The 26,124-nt window shown below is 40.0% G+C and overlaps 1 protein-coding gene across 4 annotated transcripts in view; it reads right to left on the bottom strand.

Annotated features, from left to right (window-relative positions):
• Window positions 1-2,565: 2,565 nt before the first annotated feature.
• Window positions 2,566-26,124, bottom strand: part of cep350 (centrosomal protein 350) — a 277,088-nt gene continuing 253,529 nt past the window's right edge. For all 4 annotated transcript variants that reach the window (XM_073063710.1, XM_073063706.1, XM_073063707.1 and 1 more), the window contains 8 exons: window positions 24,443-24,603; window positions 23,196-23,329; window positions 22,454-22,533; window positions 17,810-20,115; window positions 15,022-15,414; window positions 9,173-9,319; window positions 7,259-7,381; window positions 2,566-5,338 (listed from right to left, as the gene is read on the bottom strand). In XM_073063710.1, coding sequence (XP_072919811.1) covers window positions 5,174-5,338; window positions 7,259-7,381; window positions 9,173-9,319; window positions 15,022-15,414; window positions 17,810-20,115; window positions 22,454-22,533; window positions 23,196-23,329; window positions 24,443-24,603 — 3,509 coding nt within the window. In that variant the 3' untranslated portion in view covers window positions 2,566-5,173. The remainder of the gene's footprint in view (window positions 5,339-7,258; window positions 7,382-9,172; window positions 9,320-15,021; window positions 15,415-17,809; window positions 20,116-22,453; window positions 22,534-23,195; window positions 23,330-24,442; window positions 24,604-26,124) is intronic.

Below are 26,124 nucleotides of genomic sequence, written 5' to 3'. Positions count from 1 at the left end.
AAGTGGTTCACAGGAATGATTATGGGAATGAAAGGGTTAACACATGAGGAATGTTTGATGGCTCTGGGCCCGTACTCATCGGAGTTTAGAAGAATGAGTGAGGATCTCATTGAAACCTATCGAATATTGAAAGGCCTAGATAGAGTGGATGTAGAGAGGATGTTTCCAATAGTGGATGAGTCTAGGATCAGAGGGACTCAGAACAGAGGGATATCCATTTAGCAGAGATCAGAAGGAATTTTGTTTTGCCAGAGTATGATGAATCTGTGGAATTCATTGCTATGATTGGTTGTGAAAGCCAAGTCATCATATGTTTAAAGGGGTGGTTGATAGATTAGTAAGTGTCAAAGGTTATGGGGAGAAGGCAGGAGAATAGAGTTGAGAGGGAAAGATGTTAAGCCTGCAAATGAAGACAAGAATTAAAAGGTTGGGCATGGTGGGAATAATGTTTTGAGTTGTGTCTATTTCAAAGCAAGGAGTATTGTACGCAAGGCAGATGAGCTTAGATCATGGATCAGCACATAGAATGAGATTGTAGCTATTAGTAAGACTTGGCTGCAGGAGTGGCAGGATAGGCAGCTCAATTTTCTAAGGTTCCGCTGTTTTACACATTATAGAGCAGGAGATATTAAAGGGGTGGAGTGGCATTAGTAGTCAGGGAAAGCAGCATCTACGGAAATGAGTAAACTGTCGATGTTTTGGGCCGAGACCCCTCATCAGGACTGGAATAAAGTGATGAGAAGACAGATGTGCTTGGTGGTGGGATCTCGTTGGAAATTGTGGAAGTTACGAAGAATTGTGTGTGGATGCAGAGGTTGTTTGGGTGGTGGACGAGGACAAAATGAACCCTATTCCTGGTAGGGTGGTGGATGGATGGAGTGAGGACAGACGTGTGAAATGGAAGAGATGCGGTTGAGGGCAGCACTGATGATGGAGGAAAGAAAGCCACTCTCTTTAAAGGAGAACGTCTCATTAATTCTGGAATAAAAAGCTTCACGCTGAGAGCAGATGCGATGAAAACAGGAATTGAGAGAAGGGGATGGCGTTTTTACAAGTGATGGGGTGGGAAAAGGTATAGACCAGGTAGCTGTCAGAATCAGTGCGTTTACAGAATTTATCAGTGGATAAAATGTCTCCAGAGATATCTTGTATGGTCTTCTGTCCTCACCTATCAGATTCCCCCTTCTCCAGCTCATTTCTTTCACCAATTGACTTCCTAGCTCTTTACTTCAGCCCTCCCACTCTCCCAGTTTCACCAGTCATCTACTACCTTATACTTCTTCCTCCCCTCCCCCTACCACCTTCTTACTCTTCTCATCACTTTTTTCCAGTCCTGATGAAGGGTCTCAGCCCAAAACATCTCTTCCATTTCACAAGATATCCAAGATCATGGGAGGTAAAGACAAGGTGGAAGTACAGTCTCCCCCCCAAAATAAAAAGTGGTTGCTAAAATTGAGGTGGCATGAGTTTAAGATTAGAGGCAAGAGATTTAAAATGGACATCAGGCAGCTTCTTCACACAAAGAGTGATATATATTTGGAATGAGCTGCCAAAAATATTGTTTGAGGCAGGCACATTAACAGTGTTTATATGCCATCCAGAAAGTAGATGGATTGGAATGGTTTAGAGGGCTATGAGTCAAACACAGGCAAGATGGAACTAGCTCACTGGGCAACACAGTTGGTATGGACAAGTTTGAAGTTTGGCCAAAGAACCTGATTTCATGCTGTAAGACTAGAATAATAATGTTTTCACTATGCCACTCGACCTGAACAGGGAGGAGATTGTTCTCAACCATACTGCTGATGAGAAAAGAAATGGAATACTGAATCGGCTTAGAAATCAATAGTGATTTATTTACAAAATTCTTAAGTATTAATAAGTCAATTTGTTATCAAATATATATATTATAGTTATGTATACACAGAAAAACCTATTTTACATTTCCATACTGCACACATTGGCCCTTCCCATAAAATTACAAAAGGGAAGGGAATTGCCTCAGATAGGAATGCTCAACCAGTATTTACACACATTCACACAACTATACAAATACACAGTCAAGTACTCCTTTGTATAGCTCTGCACTATAAAGTACACATAGGCAAATCCCCTTGTGTTTGTCTACCCAGCAGAGTAATAGAGATTGAGCACATGTAATGGGGAGACAAGGAACAGCACTGAGCACAGCAGCATTTGAACTCCTAGTTCTAAATAAATAGGTTTCATTCTCTTATTGTGTCATCGAGCAGCCAAGAACTCGTGCCTTGCATACACAGTACTGGCTTTCTCAAGTAAATAAGTAACTAAGGCAATCATTTTAAACTCGAGCCCTATGGATAAACTGGTCACAACTTCCCTGAACAGGCTATGAATTAGAACACTATAATTACTGAGTAACAACACACACAAAATGCTGGGAGAACACAGCGGGCTAGGCAGCATCTATAGGGAGAAGCGCTGTCGACGTTTCGGGCCGAGACCCTTCGTCAGGACTAACTGAAAGATCTTCGGTTAGTCCTGACGAAGGGTCTCGGCCCGAAACGTCGACAGCGCTTCTCCCTATAGATGCTGCCTAGCCCGCTGTGTTCTACCAGCATTTTGTGTGTGTGTTGTTGTTTGAATTTCCAGCATCTGCAGATTTCCTCGTGTTTGCTCTTAAAATTACTGAGTAAGTTGTGTTTGTTAATTATTGGCTTGGATCCTGTGGTTTGCATTTCAACCTGTATCTGAAGGAAGAGTGTTGTTACCCCATCAGTCAGTGAACATGGGGTGTTTGTTTAGTAGCAAATAGTTTGGTAAGAAGCACGTATGCAAATCTGCTCCAGTTCCTTTGGTACTCTGCTAATTGTTGGAGAGGAGGGTGGAGGAGAGAGGCAGGGGAGATGAGAGGGTTGATGTCACCCTATCCAGGATTTCAGTTTTTACTGCAATATTTTATTTTATTTAGAGATATGGCATAGAATAAGTCATTCCACCCCTTCGAGCTGCGCCATTCAACAACCCCCAATTTATCTTAATCACTGACAACTAACAATGACCAATTCACCTACCAACTGGTATGCCTTTGGACTGTGGGAGGAATTTTAGAGCCCCTGGAGAAACCCACACATTCCATGTCCTTACAGATGACTTCGGAATTGAACTCCGAAATCTGACACCCTGAGCAGTAATAGTGCTACCAAGTCCGCCTAGTTGTTAACCTACCAATTCTTGACCAAACACTAGCATTGCTGTTGATGTGGGTTAAGGCAGTAAGTCAGCAATCTACTAAATTAAGTAAGTGAATAGAAACCTGTCCAATATTGTGCAATGAACAGAAGAGATTTGGCATCATTTTCAAGTTGAGCATTGCTGAACTTGCTTGTCTGTTCAGTACTGACTCGATCTAACCTTCACTGCACTATGAATGGTACCTGACCCTACTTAGTGATTATTTCTCACCTCAGGTGTCAAGGCATCCAATGTGCATGGAAATCCACATTGAACAGCACAATCACTGCTGTGCAGAAATTGCACCTCTGTAAAATTTGCTCCTAACTTACAAAATTCATGGTTTTATTTTTGTTCAAAAGAGAATGTTTCTCCTTTAAACTGCATTTCTTTGGACTTCCAATAGAAAATGCTGTTCCAGCTGATTGGTGAAAGTTAATTTTATTACTTGAAACAGATGCCCCAGTTCTGATCATGAGGTAAGGAAAGATGTTACCTGAATACAAAAATACAATATAATAACCAGGTTAAAAAGCAATCTGAAAGATTACCTCCTCCAGTGAGTGGAACAGTCCCAATCCACAAACTGGACTATGATATTGAGCAGCTGAGCCTTTTATGTTTGAGGATCAGTCTCAATGATCCCCAGACTATTTCCACACGACCAGGTTTCCCTAAAACATAGACTTGATGAAGCAAATGTTTTACTATAAAATCCTGTCTCCCACTAATTTTACCTGCAATACTTTCTCCCCAGTTCCCATCTCACCACCTACATACTAGGGGTACTTTACATCAGCCCCATAACCAACCCCAAAAACTTTGGAATGTGGGAGGAACCCCATACACAGGGAGTCCATGCAAGTTCTGCAAATAGCATCTGAGGTCTGGATTAAACCTGGGTGACTGGAGCTGTGAGGAAGCTGTTCCAGGAGCTGAACACTGAAAAGGAAATGTTCAGCCAGCAACCCAACTCGAGTAAGCCTTACTGAAAAATATCACCATTCTCCTCATCAAAACCAGTGTTTCTCAACCATTCATTAAGCATCTTGCACTCACTGTCAAAGATAGAGGAGGTAGCACCTTGGATATAATATCATTGAAAAAAAAGAGTGCAAATTGGAAAGCAACCAACTTCTCTCAATGTGTGTCATGTGCAGTGAGGTCATTTTTGTGTTTCTCAGGTAAAGGAATCTGAGATCTAGCATCCACAACTACCTCTCTCCATCTACTAAAGAATCTTTCTTTAGGTGCAGTTTTACCTTGGAGTGCAGTATACAAACGAGTGCAAGGAACAACGCTGCACTGATTCACTTCCAAGTCAAGATGCTGTGACCCAAATTATAGTTCTTTAAGTAAACAGCTCTTGAACTAACAAGTGATCTCAAAGGTGCAACATTTCCTAGAATGAACTCAATAGGGCCCATTTAATTGAATAAAACACTATGCTTTCTTTAAAAATAACTTAAAACAGAAAAGGTTAATGAAGAAGCTATGTCAAAAATCTTTTTGTCCTCCACTTCAATCATGCAGATACACTTCTAGCTCAGAGATCTTGTTTACCCTCAATGCATGTTGAGAGTCATCAACTTTCAAAGCTAGCAAAACACCAAACACGGAAACCATAGCACCTCCAGATACATGGTCACATTTTAAAAAAGTAAACAGGCATAAATCAGAACAAAATTAATGTGCAAACTTCTCAATTCAAAACTATGCTACAGTTTAGATAAATAAATGGAATAATAACAAATAAAGAAGGGAAGGGAAAATTGGCACTTCTGGCTTCCACACGCTGCCTACTTCAGGATGAGGTCAGTATGATAAATCATCTTCTCATTCACAAACCAACATGCCAGGTGATAACCCACTGGATGGGATAGGTTCAGAGGTTGAAGGTCAGCTTGCTGACATGCTTAAGTTCTTAATGTAGTCTAGTCATGTGATGGCGTGACTGGAGTTAAGATGCAGTGAGCTTTGATCGTTTCTCTTGAATCTGATTTAGTATATTTACGGTGTCTTTAATCAGGGCATCAAAAATTCCGTCTGCCAACTGCATCTTCACACACAACTCGTCTTCATCGTAATTGACCCATTGAGCTTCTTCCTCGTGAAGTTCCTGGACCTGCAAAAGGAGATATTGTATTTGTTGTGTGTAAAAGACAATACAAAGCTAAACTTTGGGATACCTAAGGTTTGTGCAGTTTTATTTCATTTTTTATCCTAACTTCAGGATTGTCTCTACCCTTAGCCGTTGGGTGCCCCATAGACACCCATGCACTTTGAAGAGCACTAATACTTATGTTAGAAGCTCCAGAAGATCTGGGGAAATATCAATGGATGTGTCCAATTGATCCTGCACCACACGATATTAGGGCTTAAAAAGTTAAATTATAAAGACACATAGATTGACTAGGTTTGTATTACTGGAGTGTGCAGCCTTAGGAATTGTTCCACTGAGATATTTAAGATGACTGAAGGTTACAGAGAAACTGCTTGAGTTTGCACAACCACCTTCAAGTTAGCATCAGGGTTATTCATGAGTGACACTGAAATATGGAGCTCTGCCCAAAAAGCTCAAGGTTGGGGCAATGAAAAATCAGTTTTGTTGTTAGATGGGATTATTAAGGTTTTGAAGATGAGTTACTACAGAGTGGACACGATCTATTCATTTATGAAGCAATAGTAGGCTTACATACTGTTTACTGTAAATGCGCATTATTTGTTAAGTTATTTGTGGTAATAATACTGTGAGTTATATGTACTATTTTGGGCACCTTGGTCCGGAGGAACATTGTTTCATTTGGCGGTATACATGTATATGGCTGAGTGATGATAAACTTGAACATGATCTAATTCATTAACGTTACAAAGGTTGAGGAACTAATTTCCTCCTCTGTTCACATTCTTTTGAAATGATTTGTAGCAGTCACAGTGGGCCACTTTTCTAAGTCACAATATTGATAGGGACATGGTGCTTTAAAATTTCCCTGGAACAGGGCACTGACATAAAACTCAAAAAGCACTTTTTAATGGATTTCCTTGTCTTTGTTTGTAGAATCACGACCGAAAGGTCCCTATTGATTTTGGAAGGTAAAGAACAGGAATTGAAACTGCTCAGGGACAAGGAACGCCACTCACAGACCACACAGATGTCCAGAGTAGTAAGTTATTATATTACTTCCAAGATAGAAATACATTTACGAAGCAGGAAAAAGAGAGCTCTGGTCTGTATCTAGAGGGCGCAAGCCTCAAACTGAAAACATAAGCAAATACTTTACTTTTTGATTGGTTTAATGACAGCTTTTTATTTTATTTTTAATTTATTTAGTAATACAGTGTGTGGTAGTACCTTCTGGCCCTTCAAATCATGCCACCCCAACAAACCCAATTAACGCTAACTTAATCACGGGACAATTTACAATGACCAATTAACTTAACCCTGTATGTCTTGGACTGTGGAAGGAAACCGGAGGAACCTGGGAAAACCCAAGCATTTCACAGTGAGAACATACAGAGATCTTACAGAATGGCTCCAGAATTAAACTTTGAACTCCGGAATGCCCCAAACTGTAACAGCAACACACTAATTGCTATGCTTCTGTGACATTTTTAAAGCCAAATGGAGGGGAATCTGGCATTATTGCTAAGGCTGACACTTACTGTTTGCTCTCAAAATGCAATCTTTGTGGGAGCAATATTTCTACAGTACTACAAGGCTGGGATTCTGACCAATAAATGATGCAAGATCTTCAGATGGTATTGAATTTGGATAAATTGTTCTTAACAGTCAGCTAGTTTTATCCTTAGAGTGGTGCTGTCATAAGGTCAGATTATAACTCTTGGGAAATTTTGAAATGTTTGTAGTTTTCAGGTCAATTTGAAACCTAAACCATTTTCTTAGAACATACAGTACATATGAAAGCAGGCATAAAGACACAAAGGCATATGGCATTTGAAATAGGTTGAATTCACTAATGGAGAGATACAGTCCTATAATTTTAATTAAGTAAAACTACTACTTTAGAACAGGAATTGGATTTACCAGAATGTGATCCACTCGGTCCCGTTTCTTCCTGCCAAATTTCATCATTTTTTGCCAGTCAGTCTTATGGTTTTGTTCTTTACTGAACCCAAACAGCTTCAGGACTTCACTGGAAATGAAACTCTATGGACAGAAGCATAGGAGAAATACCAACTGCTGCACACATCATAATACTCACACTGTGGCCCCACACCTTTTGACCCTCTCCTAAAAAGTTTGCCTTCTACAATTTCTTCTTTTGATCAAATTTATAGCTTTATTTCAAATTGTACCAAACTCAAAGCACCAGTGAAATTTACCATATGTAATAAATAAACCTTCAAGACTGAAGATAAAGGTAGATTCACATTCTGTAACAGCACCAGAAAGTCGTAGAGAGCCACAGGGTATGGTAGAATTGAACTGATGAAGCACTAGGGGAAGTTTAAAAAAACAGAAGAAAGCAGTCTGTTGAACACTTCTTTGAGAATGAGCAGTCCATTTCATTGCCTATTACATGTGTTGGGGTGGTACAGTGACACAGTTGGTACAGCCACAGCCTCACAACACCAGAGACTGGGGTTCAACCCCAACTTTGGATGTTGTCTACATGGAGTTTACACATTTTCTCTGTGACTAATAGATTAATTGGCCACTGTAAATTGTCCTGAGTGTGTAAACAAGTGGAAAAATCTGTGGGGAGATGACAATGTGGAGTGAAAAATGGGATCAATGTAGTAATTATGCAAATTGATGACTGATAGTCTATATAGGCTTGGGAGGCTGAAAGACTGGTTTCTATGCTGTACCTATTTCAATACATCAATACAAGTTGTAAAAGATTATACCATCAGGGCATTCAAAAGGGAATAAAATTTCAGGAGGATAGATTTATTGCATCATTCAACCTGGCACCGTGGATAGTCCACCACTGCCTGCTACTGTAATCTTTACCCCCAACCACCTCCCTAAGGTGTCAATATTAATTTGTTCCTAAGCATTTGAGTAGGGCAAGTGAAGACTGATGCCAATAACAGAAAGTAAATAATGAATATCAGTAATGACTTGGGAGGCGAAAAGGCATGGTCCATTCATTACCTCGTTAATTTGTGGGTCACATTGAAATCTGATGTTTGCCTTTTACACAATATTCAAGACTTGTGCCATTCCAGCTTTGTGTGCTGGATGTTTTTGGTTTGGCCTTATTCATCAAGATTAATAAGTGAAGCATCATTCTATTTCACCTTAAAAGGTTCAACATCATGGAAGAATATCATAAGTTTTGTTTCTGATTAGTATTCTGGAAGGAAGCTGAGAAAAGTTACAGATTTTTCACTGGTTTATACTAAATTCTGACACATTGGAGACAAATTTTAAAAAAATGTTGAGTTAAGGGAAAAAAGGAAGACACTTTATAATGTATCATAAGATGTATAAGATGATGAGGGGCATTGATCGTGTGGATAGTCAGAGGCTTTTTCCCCCAGAGCTGAGATGGTTGACACAAGAGGACACAGGTTTAAGGTGCTGGGGAGTAGGTATAGAGGAGATGTCAGGAGTATGTTTTTTACTCCGAGAGTGGTGAGTGCATCGAATGAGCTGCCTGCAATGGTGGTGGAGGTGGATACGATAGGGTCTTTTAAGAGAATTTTGGATAGGTACATGGAGCTTAGAAAAATAGAGGGCTATGGGTAAGACTAGTAATTTCTAAGGTTGGGACATGTTCGGCACAACTTTGAGGGCTGAAAGGCCTGTATTGTGCTGTAGGTTTTCTATGTTTCTATGTATTTCAGACGTGCTGACGATGGGATTTCTCAGTGATCAAAACATGTGGCCACTTTACAAAAATAAAAGTCCTTTGTCACTGCAGTCTACACAATTCAGCTCAAAACCATAATTTTCCTGCACTATTTCTGATAAGCAAGGCAAAGTTACCTTCACTTCACTGATATCCTGTGGGTTCCTCACTCGCCTAAAATAAGCAGAGCAGTTTCTGCTCGACTTCATCCATGGAGGTTGCCTGGCATTGGGGTCTTCTGCAAAGATCTCAGTGAAAATCTCTCTTGTTAAGTTAAATATAGCCTGGAAGAGGAAAGAGATTAAATTAATTTCTCTTGTCATGGAGAAAGAATACTGCATTGAACAAATTCTCAACAATAAAGCATAAATTTGTTTGCTTTGGACCTGAGGATAAATAGAGAATTCTTTTAGTGCAACAGCTTTAGAATAGCAGCACTTTAAGAGCTACCAAGAGCAAGTAGCACCTCTGTTAAAAAAAACTCTTCAAAGAGGTGAAGTGCTAAGAAAACACCCTGAAGCTCAATTTTCACCGTGTTAAGATTTGTAGCATTTTATGACTAGAGCTATCACATTTCTCTCCCCATTTTCTGCAAGACTGAGTAATAACTTGGTATAAATCTATGAGTTAAAAAGTGAGGTGAATTATCTGGTGAAGAGTAAAGATCTGCCCTTAGCTGCTTCAGTAATGGACAGACATAATGCAAGAGAGACCAACACCATCATAAAAATTGTAAAAAAAACACTGGACACAGATAAGCAGCATGATGGGAAGATACCAAAATTCTAATTACAGAAATCTAATGTAATGCATTTCTAAAGGAGAGAATGATCAAGGCATGACTGCGCAAGCGTATGGATGTCGGTGAGTTAGACTGGTGGGAAGGATTTAAAAGAAGTCAGCTTTATAGAGTGGATGCCAGAGAAGAGGGAGACAGAGTAGGAGGGCTTTGGTTCAACGGGGCTTCGGTGATAGCGGTTTGAGGCGAAGTAAGCTACTGGTGAGGAATAGGAAATATGTCTGTGAGGCCGGTGTTTTGTCCTGGATGTCAGATGTGGTATGTCTGGGAGATTCCCAGCCTCCTGGAATGCCACATCTGCACCAGGTGCGTAGAGCTGCAGCTCCTGAGGGACTGTGTCAGGGAACGGGAGATGCAGCTCGATGACCTTCATCTGGTCAGGGAAAGTGAAGAGGTCAAAACACAAAAATACAACTGCAGATGCTGTGGATCAAAGAATACGTACACGACGCTGGAAGAACTCAGCAGGTCAGGCAGCATCCGTGAGAAAAGAGTAGCCAACATTTCGGGCCGAGACCCTTCTTCCTGATGAAGGGTCTCAGCCCGAAACGTTGGCTACTCTTTTCTCATGGATGCTGCCTGACCTGCTGAGTTCTTCCAGCGTCGTGTACGTATAAAGTGAAGAGGTGATAGAGAGGAGCTATAGGCAAGTAGTCACACTGGGGCCTCGGGAGACAGTTAAGTGGTAAGAGTCAGGAAGAGCAAGAGTTAGATAAGTAGAGAGTACCCCAGTGGCTGTCCCCCTTAACAATAAGTACTCCTGTTTGAGTACTGTTGGGGGGGTGTGGGGAACAACCTACCTGGGGGAAGCAATGGTTGCCATGTCTCTCGCATAGTCTGGCCCTGTGGTACAGAAGGGTAGGGAAAGGAAGAGAATGGCAGCAGTGATAGGGGACTCTATAGTTAAGGAGTCAGACAGGCTGGCAATTCTGTGGACGCAGGAAAGAAACACAGATGGTAGTTTGCCTCCCAGATGCCAGGGTCTGGGATGTTTCTGATCGCGTCCAAGATATCCTTAGGTGGAATGTGAACAGCCAGAGGATGTGGTACATATTGGTACCAATAACACAGGTAGGAAAAGCATGGAGGTCCTGAAAACAGACTACAGGGAGATAGGAAGGAAGTTGAGAAGCAAGACCTTAAAAGGTAGTAATCTCGGGATTACTGCCTGTGCCACATGACAGTGAGTATAGGAATAGAGTGAGGTGGAGGATAAATGCGTGGCTGAGGCATTGGAGCAGGGGGCAGGGATTCAGATGTCTGGACCACTGGAACCCCTTTTGGGGTAAGTGCGACCTGTACAAAAAGGACAGGTTGCACTTGAATCCAATGGGGACCAATATCCTGGCAGGGAGGTTTGCTAACGCTAATGGGGAGAGTTTAAACTAGAATTTCTGGGTGTGGGGGGTGGGAACAGAACTGAAGAGGTGGAGGTTGGTCACAAATAGAGAAAGCTTGTAGACAGTGTGAGAGGGAGAATAGGCAGGTGATAGAGAAGGGATGGGCTCAGACTGATGGTTTGAGATGTGTCTATTTTAATACAAGGAGTATTATGAACAAAGCGGATGAGCTTAGAGTGTGGATGAGTACTTTGAACTATGATGTTGTGGCCATTACAGAGACTTGGATGGCTTAGGGACAGGAATGGTTACATCGAGTGCCAGGCTTTAGATGTTTCAGAAAGGACAGGGAGGGAACGAGGTGGGGGCATGGCACTGCTGACCAGAGATAGTGACACGGCTGCAGAAAAGAAGGAAGTCATGGAGAGATTGTCTATTTAGAGTCTCTGTGGAATGGAAGTTAGAAACATGAAGGGGTCAATAACTCTACTGGGTGTTTTTTTTATGGACCTCCCAATCGTAACAGGGACATTGAGGAGCAGATAGGGAGACAATTCTGGAAAGGTGTAATAACAACAGGGTCCTGGTGGTGGGAGATATTAATTTCTCTAATATTGATTGGCATGTCCCTAGAGCAAAGGGTTTAGATGGGGTGGAGTTTGTTAGGTGTGCTCAAGAAAGTTTCTTGACACGATATGTAGATAAGACTGTAAAAGGCTATACTTGATAATGGTATTGGGAAATGAACCTGGTCAGGTGTCAGGTCTCTCAGTAGGAGAGCATTTTGGAGATAGTGATCACAATTCTTTCTTCTTTACCATAGCATTGGAGAGGGATAGGAACAAGGAAGTTAGGAAAGTGTTTAATTGGAGTAAGGGAAAATATGAAGCAATCAGGCAGGAACTTGGAAGTATAAATTGGGAACAGATGTTCTCAGGGAAATGTACAGCAGAAATGTGGCAAATGTTCAAGGGATATTTGCCTGATATTCTGCATAGGTATGTTCCGATGAGACAGGGAAAAGATGGTAAGGTACAGGAACTGTGGTGTACAAAGGCTGTTGAAATTCTAGTCAAGAAGTTTACGAAAGATTCAAAAAACTAGGTTAATGATAATGATCTAGAAAATTTTAAGGCTAGCAGGAAGGAGCTTAAGAATGAAATTAGGAGAGCCAGAAGGGGCCATGAGAAGGTCTTGGTGAGCAAGATTAAGGAAAACCCTAAGGCATTCTGCAAGTATGTGAAGATCACGAGGATAAAGCGCAAGAGAATAGGACCAATCAAGTGTGACAGTGGAAAGTGTGTATGGAACTGGAGGAGATAGCGCAGGTACTTGATGAATACTTTGGTTCAGTATTTACTCTGGAAAAGGACCTTAGCGATTGTAGGGATGACTTACAGCGGACTGAAAAGCTTGAGCATATAGATATTAAGAAAGAGGATGTACTGGAGCTTTTGAAAAGCATCAAGTTGGATGTCACCAGGACCGGATGAGATATACCCCAGGCTACTATGGGAGGGTGGGGAAAAGATTGCAAAGATTCTGGCAAAGATCTTTGCAACATCAATGTTTCTGGAGGATTGGAGGGTTGCAGATATTGTTCCCTTATTCAGGAAAGGAAGTTGAGATAGCTCAGTGAGTCTTACTTCAGTGGATGGTAAGTTGATGGAGAAGTGCCTCAGAAGCAGGATTTATGAACATTTGGAGAGGTATAATATGATTAGGAATAGTCAGCATGGCTCATTGAAAGGCAGGCCCTACTGGCCTGATTGAATTTTTTGAGCATGTGATAAACACATTGATGAAGGAAGAGCAGTAGATGTAGTGTATATGGATTTCAGCAAGGCATTTGCTAAGGTACCCCATGCAAGGCTTATTGAGAAAATGAGGAGGCATGGGATCCAAGGGGAGCTTGCTTTGTGGTTCCAGAACTGGCTTTCCCACAGAAGGCAAAGAGTGGTTGTAGACAGGTCATATTCTGCATGGAGGTCGGTGACCAGTGGTGTGCCTCAGGGATCTTTTCTGGGACCCCTTCTCTTTGTGATATGACCTGGATGAGGAAGTGGAGGGATGGGTTAGTAAATTTGCTGATGACACAAAGGTTGGAGGTGTTGTGGATAGTGCTGAGGGCTGTCAGAGGTTATAGCGGAACATTGATAGGATGCAAAACTGGGCTGAGAAGTGGCAGATGGAGTTCAACCCAGTTAAGTGTGAGGTGGTTCATTTTGGTAGGTCAAATGTGATGGCAGAATATAGTATTAATGGTAAGACTCTTGGCAATGTGGAGGATCAGAGGGATCTTGGGGTCTGTGTTCATGGGACACTCAAAGCTACTGTGCAGGTTGACTCTGTGGTAAGAAGGCATACGGTGCATTGGCCTTCATCAACTGTGGGATTGAATTTAAAAGCCGAGAGGTAATATTATAGCTTTATAGGACCGTGGTCAGACCCCACTTGGAGTACTGTCACCTCACTATAGGAAGGATGTGGAAACAATAGAAAGGGTGCAGAGGAGATTTACAAGGTTTTTGTCTGGATTGGGGAGCATGCCTTATGAAAATAGGTTGAGTGTACTTGGCCATTTCTTCTTGGAGTGACAGAGGACGACAGGTGACCTGATAGAAGTGTATAAGATACTGAGAAGCAATGAGATAATGAGGCTTTTCCCCAGAGCTGAAATGGCTAACACGAGCAGGCACAGTTTTAAGGTGCTTGGAAGTAGGTACAGAGAAGATGTCAGGGGCAAGTCTTGTATTTTAAAACACAGAGGGTGGTGAGTACGTGGAATGGGCTGCTGGCGATGGTTGTGGAGGCGGATACGAGAGGGTCTTTTAAGAGACCCCGAATAGGTACATGGAGCTTAATAAAATTGAGGGTTCTGGGTAATTTCTAAAATAAGTAGATGTTCGGCACAGCATCGTGGGCCAAAAGGTCTGTATTGTGCTGTAGATTTTCTATGTTTCTATGAACTGCAATGAAAAGATTTAAAGTTAGCAAAAGATACAAGAGTACTCACTTGTATAGACAGTTAGTAGAATAAATAAGTTCATAAAATAAACTGATAACTTTCTCACTGAGACCCAAAACACATGTGTGAAGAGAAAGTGTTAACTGGTTAAAACCTTCGTTCTAATGTTCTATACCATTTCTAGAGCACTTGAATATTTAGGGTGTAATTTCAGTAATATATAAAGAGGAGAAAGAGTTTGGCAGTATGAAGTTAGATTTGAGCAACAGTTTTTCATATTATAGAATAGGATTAATCTATACTTGGAAAAACTGAATCTCATAGAGATTTTGTCTGACTAATTTAATTGAGTTTTTTGAATGAGTTACTAAACATATTGATGAGGTCAGTGCAATTGAGGTGATTTACATGAGAATCAGTGATATTTTGATAATTCACTTGGGAAATTATGGGACCCAAGGAAAGTTAGCAAATTGGGTACAAAACTGTTTTGGTAATAGGAGGCAGACGAGAACCACAACTTTGTTGTGGTTCGGAGGCTTGTGCCTATGCAGGCTCTTGGTAGGGTCAAACAGGAGAGAGAGCTTCTTCAAACTTAGGGAGGTTGGAATTTGGAATGTACTGCTTGAAGAGATAGTGCAAACAGAAATTCCTAATATTTTATTAGCAATTCGATAAGCACTTGAGTTACCAAGTATAATAGGCTAAGGACGAAGTGCTGCTAAATGGAATTAGTACAGCAGGAACATGGTGGGCTGAAGATGCAACTTCTGTGCTGTATGACTTCTCATTACAAGATCTATATCAGTTATGTACATAGTCATCCAGATTCATTTTAGGGTATTACTTAATGAGATACAACTTGTGTTTTGAGCTCACCTCACAATATACTCTTTTGCTGACACTTTCTACATTTTGTCCTTTGTTATTTCCAAAATAATCCTGGGGTAACTGAATATCCCAGAGACTGTGTGCCAACTCCTGCCACTTCCAAAGCTCTTCAGCAGCTGTGTGAACTAACTTCTCAACCTCCAGTGCATCATGAGGTATAGCAAAATACTGCTCTTCACGGATTTTCAGAGCCACAGTCTTTGGTAATTGTGGCTCTAGCTCTGGTCCTGGCTGCTGCACTTTGCGAGAACTTAATCCAAAGTCTTCATCAAACCAGTCCTGGTCATCTCCCAGATCATCAAGGAGCTCGCGGCTCAGTTCCAGCTCCGCAAGGCGCTTGGCCAATTCTTCCTGCCCACTCGTGCCAAACACTGGACTGCCCTGTCACAGACAACAGAAGCAAATTAAGAATCATAAAGCAATAAATAAATAAATAGATAGATAGATAAATAAATAAATAGGCAAAACAAGCTTTAAATAAAACGTGGAATCTAAACCCAAGGCTGCAGAACATGAATCTGGAAAAGATGTTAAGCAACATGTGTAATAGGTTAGAAAGTGGCAATGATCTTGTGCTTTCCAATTTGCCAAAGATTGGTACAAATGTGACAAGACACACTTGGAACCCAAAAAACAAAACAATTTCCAATTCAACAAGAATGATTCTCATCTTCTCACCCTGTACCTTTTTAAGTTAATTAAAAATAATTCATAACACTCAGTCTAAAAGAGAAAAACCTCTTTACTGGCAATAGGTTTCAAAGTATAGCTCTGATAATCCTGCACTCTCAGAGTGCAGGAGTAGTAGATTTTCCACAATATTGGATATTACTCCTATTAATATCCCAACAGATTTTAGTAAACAAAAATTATATGCATGTTATAATAAATTTTCCAGTGAACCAGTAGGGTTCATGGGGAGTGATCACTGTGGCCCTGCTACGTGGAAAGGAAGTTCAGGGAACACCTAGTGAACTGGATGAGGAACTATTAGCATCATTTAAATAGCAATTACTGGAATGTTACTGTACTTTCAGAAGCCTTAATTAATAAACCACACATTCCAAACAAGAAGAGTTATGTGTATCAATGTAGTCCATCAATATGTCCATTCTAATAGTTATTTCTCCAATCAAGGGAAATTTAGTATTAGTGATGCGTGAAGGGTTGAGGAAGACAGGAGAAGATCTGCTTATAATCTGTTTTGGTCAGTCAGGTTGTGGTGAAACCAATCTACTTTCCTTAAACTAAAATGAAAACTGATTACGACATCTAACTGTGCATTTGTGTTTGGCACTTTAGAAAAAATGGATTCTCTTAATTTACTTTTAATAACTGTTTAACTGTTGGATACATTTTTCTTTCAACATTGTCCAAATATTAACGAAATAGTCAAAGACAGAATCCATTTTTCTCATTATCCAGAATGCCATTGTCTGAGTGGCCCACAGTTATTTCAATTTAGCTACATCATGTGTATTTATAAATATAGAAAGTAAGAGGACTTCTAACACTTCCATGAAGAGACTGCTTGTCCAAATGAATATTATTAACAATAATGCAATCGTGCTCTCTCTTCTCTACTGAGTGCTGTTGGATTTGGTTTGTTGAGAATTTACAGCACTTTTTCCACAAGTCACGTTTCTCATAAAACCTTTTCCTTTAAAATTAATAAGTGCAAATTTTAGAGATCTCTAAAAAAATTATAACAGTTCCAGGGAGGGGCAATGATAGGGTGAGAGATTCTTGTACAAGTCATGATTATATAATAATATCACCAAATATACAGCAGAAACCTCTACCAAATAACCATTAGAGACACAGGAGACTGCTGATACTGAATAAATTCCAGCATCTCAGCCTCTTGTCTTACCAAACATTATTAATTGGATGGTCTGTATACACATAAACTAATAGGCAAGGTAAAAAGTACTCAAAAGCGGTAATTGTTGAGGGGATCCACAAAGGTTTGATTCAATTACCTTAATTTACATTTATGGAATTATCAGCCTATTTCTTGCCTACACTCAGCTGTGGCCAGACAGCACCTGTGTACTGTAATTTTGTATACTGTATTTTTATGGCTTATGGAAGCAGAGCAGCACTGCAAAAAAAGATTCCAGTCTTAATAATCAGAATATTCAATGTAGGGTTTAATAAGATTAAATGATAATTGCATTAATGTTTAAGATATTTATTGGATCTGCTGATTAAACTGAGAAAAATCATTTCTGCTTTTTGAGGAGAGTTTCTATGACTAGCAGGTGTAATCTAGGACTTCTACAACCAAGACTTCTAACAGTAAAATTAGGAAGCATTTTGCGTGCAAAGTTTGAGGTTTCCTTCTGAAATGCTAGTTAACCTCAGATCAATTATTAATTTCATATCTGATACTGGATTTCAGCGAATCAAAACTATTTAGTGATATACAGTAAAGGGGAGTTTAAGGAATTAGGTCATAGATCAGTCATAACCTTGCTGAATGTTAAAAGCAGCTGAAGGGGTTAAATAGGTATTCCTCTCATCAGATCCTGAATGAGATATTTTTGAAGAACCACAGAAATCCTCTGACAATACTGTTGAGTTTTACAAATTAGATTTTAGACAGTGTGACCTGAAAGAAAATTTGCTTTTAACTTTTATTCCATGTTAAACAATGAGAAGTATAAGAAATGAGATTAAACAATAAGATTATAATTCTGTCATAGATACTTCATCTCCATTTTTAAAAAAGTTATCCCCCCTCCCAAAATATTGGTTGAAAATTAATACATACAGGTCTAGGACAAAGATCTGGAGATAATATTTCTTCTTTATCCTCGTCACTGTCATCTCTTTCAGCTGAAGTCTGTAACTGAACACCAGCTCCACTTTGTACCTCCATACACTTGGGAGATGTCCTGGGTGAGGATACTTCAGCTGATTTGAGACATAACTCTTGGTTAGTTAATTCAATCTTTTCATCTTTAGCCTTTTTGATTTGCTGGAATTGTTTGACTGCATCTTTCAGATAGGAAGACAGGATATCAGCAGCCAAAGAGCTAGCTTTTGTCTCTTTGTCCTTCTGTTCTTTTCTGAAGTCTTCATTGTCTTCAAAAATGGCCTTTGACTCCTCCACTTTAAAATCCTCACTGTCAAACATTTTTTCAGATTCAGAACTGAGGTTTGGTACTTTCAGTTGTGCCTCAAGTTGCTTCTTCTCCTTGTTCAATAGATCCAAGAGAGGGGTTGGTGGCTTTTTATGAACAGGAGATGATAATTCTGTTTCACTGGGAGAATGCACAGACAACTCAGTGAGGAAATCAGCGTCCTTCTCCAGTGTAATTTTGGGTGGCTTCTTAATGGATACATCAGCCACACTGAGCGTTTCATCTTGATCTTTAAAATTGGGTTGTTGTTCCTCCTTACGAAATTCAGGCACACTCTCTAAATTCTGATCATTTAAAGATTTACTGCTATCATGAACCAAATCAATGGTAATAGACTCAGAAAACAGAATGTTTGCAATTGGGTCATTTAAATTGTTTTCAGACTGAGTCAACTTAAAATCAATTTGATCAGAGGTTTTCTTGAGGTAATATCCACACTCTTTTTGCTGCTTTGATTCATCTTCTGGAAGCTCTGGCCTTCCTTCTTCCCCACTGTCTTGATCTTGATCTAATTTGACTTCTAATAATGGGTCTTCTTCATCTTTTACAGTATTGATGGCCTTATCGTAACACTTGGGTAAAAGAGAAATCTTGTGGGGAGGTGCAAAAATGCCATACCTGTCCTTGCATCTGAAGTACACAACCCCATTATACATCCCATTACCATTACCTTCTGGCCTATCCAGCTCTACGCCAGCCCAAAACCCATCTGCAAAGTTGGTTCTTCCCTTAAAGCGTAGAGTGCCTGGCTGGATGCTACTAACTAAAACTCTATCACCAATTTGGAATTCTTGCATTTCATCAGTTTCATGTGATGTAGGAGTGTGACAAGGAGAAGGAGAGTGTGATGGCACAGGTGTCTGTTCCTCAGTTTCTGTAACACCGTGCTCTACATTTCTGCTCTGAATTGATTTCAAATCTACAAATTTTTCTGAATGCACACTATCACAACTTGAAAAGGACTTTTCACTTAGGTGCTCACTGATTTCGTCATCTGTGCTGATAACTGGTGAAGCACTTCGAGAACGCTCTGTTCTTCCATCCACTTCCTCTTGTTTAGAGTGGTCAAGATCAGACAGCACCTGGAGTCCAGTGACACTTTCATTTCTTGTGGAATGGACAGTTACAGATTCAACATCACCTCTAAAACTTTTAATGCACAAATTTTCGTCCAAGTCTACAGATAACTTCTGTCTTGATGACTCAAAGTCTTCTGAGTAAGTTGTCTCTTTTCCTGGGGAATGGTGGTCTAACTCTTGAGGATGAGAATCATTCTTTGACAATATTTTATCTAAAGTCTGATGATCAGACTTTGTATATTCCAAAGTATCGTATTTAATCGATTCTATAAATTTTATAGAATTAGCTGAATGATCCTCCTTTTCAGAGCCGCCTTCTTCACCCAAGTAGCATTTCTCATCCTTCAGATCCTCAAAATTCTTCTCAAAATGTTCGATTTGAAAAGGGTACTTTTCAATTTTAGGAAGATCTGTTTCTTGTGGCAATTTTTGAATAAACTCAGGGACGCAGAGAGGCTGTGGTTTCTTATCATCTAATTTTAGCAAGGGTTCAGATTTATCATTTTGTTCAGGAAGTCCAAATAAGTCATCTATTTCAGATTCTTCTGATTTTATATTTTCAAGTTCTTCCTGAACATCATCTTGCACAGATCGATAATTAGACACTATTTTATCACTAGACCCACTCTCTGACCTGCTGACAGATGGATCTGGCAAGTGGCTAAATTCAGGTATTGCCTTTTGAGGCAAGATTGCTGGTACATTATCCAGTTGAGATTTCTTTTCAGGTATGGAAATTGGTATAGAGAAATCATCAGCTCGACTATCAATGAGTGTGGACTTGCTTTTCTCCGATACTTGAAATTCACTGGGACAGCTGGATTTCTGTCCATCAGGACTTGAAGATCTTTGCTCTGTAACAAAAAATTATCAATGCTGCTCAATTAATTTCTTTAAAGAAAAATATTACATTTAAGCATTGCTATTCAAGATGTCAGAGCTTCCTGAAGTCTTTGCAACAAAAAATACTTAAATCCAGTTTTAAAAGACAGTGACAGTCAAAAAGCAAAGAGATCACAAACTAAATATGAGATTTGCAGATGCTGGAAATTTTGAGCAACACACATAGAAAACTAGATTAACTCAGTATGCCAGGCAGCCACTATGGACAAGAATAAACAGCTGACACATCAGATGAGAATGGAAAGAAACAGGCACAAGCCAGAAATAATAAGGGAAGAAATAAGGAGAGAATCCATGTTCATGCAATCAGGTTGGAGATCACCCAGACAGAATATGAGGTGCTACCGCTCCAGCCTGAGTTTGGCCTCATCGTGGCAGTAAAGGAGACCATGGGCAGACCTGACAGAATGGGAATGGGAAGTAGAATTGAAATGGGTAGCCACTGGAAAACCCTGGCTTTTGTGGCGGATAGAGCGAAGGTGCTTTACAAAGCAGTGCCTCAATCTGTCAGGTCTCACTGATGTAGAAGCTGCACCAGGAGCACTGAATGCCATAAATGACCCCAACAGAATTGCTGGTGAAGTGTCGCCTTGCCTGTAAGGACTGTTTGGTGCCCTGAACAGTGGAGAAGGGAGAAGGTGTAGGGTTAAATGTAGCACTTATTACGCATGCTCATACCAGACGGAAATCAGTGGGGAGGGATGATGAACAAAGGAGTCACTAAGACAAGAGGGTTATGGAGGGAAAGACATAATTAGTAATAGGATCCCAGTGGAGATGGTGGAAGCTATGGAGAAGGATATGGAGGCATGTAGGGCGGTGGGAGAAGGGTTGAGAGCAGATGTGCAGGAAATAGCAGAGATACAGGTGAGGCAGCATTGAATGTGGTGTAAGGGAAATCCCACTTGTTGGAAGAAAAAATTCAGGACATTTCAATGTTCTGGTATTGTCAGTTTCATTCTGAGAAAAGATACGGTGCAGACAGAGGAACTGAGAAAAGGGGATAGCCTTTTTCAAGTGACGGTAGGAAGAGGTATAGTCAAGACAACTGTGAGAGACAGTGAAATAAAAAGGAATAGAAATGTCAGCGATGGACCAGTAAATTGTGGATGAAAGGTGGAGGCAAAGTTGATAAAATTAACAAGCTCAGCACGGTGCAGGAAGCCAGGGCGTTACTAGTGAAGGCTTGAAACATGGACTGTCCCATATATACTGCTGAAAAGGCATGTTTAGTTGGGGCCCATGCAACTGTCTGAGGCTATACCTTTAGTTTGGAGAAAGTGGGAGGAGCCCAAGTCAAACTTGAGAGTAAGAACTAGTTCTGCCATATGAGGAAAGATGGTGATGAAGGGGAACTGATAAGGTCTGTTGTCTAAAAAGCAGAACTTTAAGGCCTTCCTGAAAGGGGATGGAAGTGTATAAACACCAAATCCATAGTGAAAATAAAGTGATCTGGGCCAGGCAACTGAAAGTGATTGAAGTGATGGAGAGATTACAGACTAGATAATGTTCTAAATGTCGGTTGCCAGAAAAACATTGGCCAGAACTCCAGGAAGAACACTTCCTACTTCTTTTTAAAATTAGGACTACATTATTTGTTACATTCATAAAACCAGACAGGCTTCTGATTACCATTGCATCTCTATTGGTAGAGTAATCCTTCAGTACCATACCATATGAATGGCCTGGATTGTGGGACTCCAGGTAGGTCTTACAAGAGACATTGTCAAGCCTGGAAAACTGTAGCTATGGAAGAAAGACTAGATAAGTTTGGGTTGTTTTCTAGTCGTGAGATGGATAAAATTGAGAAGATTAAATGGCAGAAATGAGAAGGACTTATTTCCTGAACAGGGGTATTTAAAAAAACTGAGGTGTATAGTAACTGCTAGCAGTATTAAAAAGTATTTTCACTCAGGGGATGGTAGAGGGATCTGAAATACTTCAAAGGCATAAATTCCCCTCATATTTAAAAAGTAAATGAATATCTGAAGAGCTGTGATCAACTGGGCTACAAAGCCCGAGGTAGGATGTGGAATTGGAATGGGTAGCTCTTTTCTAGACCATCACAGATACACTTCCCATCATACTTACTTTTATGGTTCTACGAGTTTGGCTTAGGAAATAGGCAGGTAGGTTTTATTTTTAGAAACACAATTTAGTTGTTCAACTGATTTTTAAGGTGTTTATACTTGTAAACTTTCAACTTAAAAGACTTTCTTTTATCATGTTTTTTTTGGAATGTGTCATCTCAGGTGTTTACAGAGAGAACACTTTGAGATGCAGACGTACCCTGTTTAACAACGGAACTCAATGACACTTTAGATCTTTCACCCTCAGTAAGCGATTTCCAGCTCTTTGCAGATTCAGTCCTGAAAACAAAAAGCAGAAATCAAATTTTGAGCTTCAGAGCTTGGCAGATAAATATCATACTGTCTTTGGAATTTTGCAGTGACAAACGATCGCTGATCGACATTGTAGACTGCTTTTCTTTTCAGAAATTCTGCCTGATTCTGTGCATGTTACAGCAAGCTACTCACAACATTTCTGAGCCAAATCCCACATTCTCAGAAGCACAGCAAATTTTACAAATTATCATTAAACTGCAGAATAAAATGAATTATGTCACTGGATGGAACAATCAGCTATTGAAAGAAAATCTGCTAGAAATTTAGGTAAACTTTTTGAAAACAGAAATCAAAATATCACAGATGCTGGAAATCTAAAGAGAATGACAGAAATATTCAGCAGGTCAAGCAGTATCTAAAAAGAGAGAAACAGAATTACTGTTTCAGTTCAATAATATTTCAAAAGTCACTGACGTCGTTCCATGCTCCACCTCCTAAGTGGAAAATACTACTCTTTAAAAAGTCTGCTAAACAATTGAAGGACAGTCAAGTGCAACCTAATTTTAAAAAAGTACTTTCAATAGGGTATGTAGGCATTCCATTATGTTGAACTTTTAAAACAGTAATACTACCAATATTCTGAGAAGTCTTTTTCCATCTAAGGCTGTATTGCCCAGTGACATTACCTTTGTAGAGAAAGTGGTTTAATCTTAGGCTTCTCAGCAGCAATGGAGGAAGGGGTTTTGATTTGTGGTTTGGTGGAACTGGACACTTCTTTGTTCAGTTCTGCTTGCGTCTTCTTAATAAATTCATCATAGGACTGGTAATACAAGAGAAAGAAAAAGGTTAAATGTTCAAAGGATTAATTTATTGTCAAAGTATGCACGTACAACTCTGATATTTGACTTCTCCAGATTGCCCTGAAATACAGAGAGACCATGGGAGTTGATGAAAGAAAAGACACCAACTCTCCCCCACCATAAGCACGAAAAAGAACAACAATAACAATCCCCAACTCCCTGACTTGCAAAAAAAAACCCAGGGACAATAGCACTAAATCCACACTGCTCCCCGACAGGGAAAAAAATGACAATAACAATCCCCGACCCCCTCACCTGCAAAAAAGAACAGTGACAGTAGCATCAAAACCCCAACCCCCACTTTACACACAAAACATTTACAGATCACCCACATGCCAACCAGGCACAATTGAGAAAACACCAAAAAACTAAAGGAAACCAATATAAAGCACAGTCCAAAAATCACATACGTCTCAGAATATCAGAAGCATCTTTTCATCAGCATACGAAGGGAGCAGCTGCAAACTCAACAAATCAGCAAAAGCATTTTCAACTTAATAAATCCAATATTAGCTGGTAAATTAATCAAGGCTGACAACTGAAAATATTCAGAGATGGCAAATAAATTTGGCTAAATGATGTAAAAATAAGATTATTTGTTGAGGATCCCTCTACCCTTACACCATAAAAACTCTCAAGACTAAATTGTAAAGACTGCAACAATCCAGATTTCTCCGAACTTTCATAAAGCATTGCCTCATGCTGCTTTCACATAGCAGATACAAAGCAGAACAGCAGCAACTGGAGAGACAACCTCATGCACTACTGAATGCTACATACTTTTCAAAGACTTTTGAAACTCAGAAGCAATATAGCAATGCAAAGCCCCTTAAAAATAAGTTGAGGGTGATATAAAGGATTTTCCAGCAATGGAACAGAAACAAAAAGAATAAAGCTAGATCAAGTCCTTTGAATAACCATATACTTAATTTCCTCAACAATTTTCCAAATTAAACAATGCATATAGTGGATAGCAAATTGATTTTGGAGTAGTATATACATACAACTTTCTTATTGCCCTAATCAAAGAATGGCAGGACAGTCAAGGTAAGAAGGTACGATGATAATCTCACCTCTAGTTGTTTAATGAGACTGGCCTCTTGTGCTTTCAATCTCTCCTTATGACGTTTCTTTTGCTCTTTCTTCAGTTTGTCCACAATAGATTTACGTTTCCTCAGCTCATCTTTCAGTGCATGTATCCTGCCCTCAATATCACTCTGGTCAGATGCTGTCTCTGTTAGGGATGCAATCAAATCAAAGTTATAATAGGTAGTAGCTTCCAATTCAACCAATCATTTATCATTCAAAATATATACCTCAGCAGGGAGAGATCAACTAACAGTTTTACTTAGTTTCTATTCATTTATTGCTACTTGAAGCTTAAATTTCCAATTTAAATCCATCTGATTCAATGCAGTAATAGCTGCCAGAATTAAATGGAAACTCTGACATACCATTTTGTTTTGTTTATCACACATGTACTGAGATCTCCAGTCTTAGAACACATACCAACTGATCAGCTTCACTATCCTGTACATGGCTAAACACATCCCTGGAAAATGCACTAGCTTGATGCAAAATCCTGGTCAACACACAGAATGATAGTCACAGATGTCAATGCGCTGGCTAATCAAGACAATCCTGCTGCTTGCACTCGGATTTCAGCCTCAAAATGCATAGGTTGATCAAGACCACACTCTCATGAACAAATCTGTTCAGACCCACTGGCACCAACAAACAAAGTGACCAATGGTGAAGTCCCACAAACAGTTCACGAAACTACTACTTTTTCTTCTTTCAAGATGATTTTACTACTAAGCTGCTTGTGATTGGAACCTGTAGGTTACATTTTGATGGCATGCTTTTGGGCCGATTGAACAACCTGATGTTGTGCCGTCTCCAAACGAGCTTTGTTGAGATTTGGAACAGAGTGTGCATCCCAGAAGTCAGGAAGCCTGAAGGCACAAGTCCACGATCAACTCCTGCTTCTCTCCATTTGAGGCATTAAGCAAGGCTGAAGTCAATAAGGACAAGAAAAGATGGGTGGGTGTTCAGTGCCCTCTGCCTGTGTTTGACTGGTCTTCCTCTCCCTTTTACTAGCTGTTGGAGGAAAGTGTAAGATCCATGTTGTAAGGATACATCAGTGAGGTTGTGGACTCTTTTTGGGGGTCTTCGAAGTTCATATTGCATGGGTTCCTGGATTCTGGTTACTCTCACTTCTGCTGCTTTTGAGCAGTTTGATTGGGGCAATGAATACAGACAAGGGGAATTTTGGTGAAGAATTGCCTGCGGCTAGCAGTGAACTTTCGGTGCAGCACTGAACTGAACTAAACTGAATTCTACTGGACTCCTGGTTTGATGTTTCATATTTTAATGCCGTTTGCTTGCCTTTTGCCATTTGTGCAATTTATTCTTTTTGTGAATTGGGTGTTGATGTTTTCTCAAACAGTTCCATGGCATTTCTTAGCTTCATGGCTGCCTGCAGGAGGATGAATTTGAGTTGTATTCTGTACACACAATTTGGTGGTAAATGTATTTTGATCTTGACACTGTCTTCCTGGTACACTCAGGCTTCTCAAGTGCACCATTCTCCCGTAAATATAATCAAAAGCTGTCACTGTACAGTTCAATCAGATCCACAAACTCACTAAATACACTTAAAGCTCAGAATACTACTAACACACAACTGAGCAAAGCCATATTTTTTGCATGTACAGACCCTCTTTATCTAGTAGCAGCATAGTGGTTACATTAC

This window comes from Hemitrygon akajei, chromosome 12 (assembly GCF_048418815.1).
Source record: "Hemitrygon akajei chromosome 12, sHemAka1.3, whole genome shotgun sequence".
In the NCBI taxonomy this organism is placed as follows: domain Eukaryota; kingdom Metazoa; phylum Chordata; class Chondrichthyes; order Myliobatiformes; family Dasyatidae; genus Hemitrygon; species Hemitrygon akajei.
The sequence above is the reverse complement of the archived record's forward strand: the minus strand, read 5'-3'. Positions and strand labels throughout refer to the sequence as shown.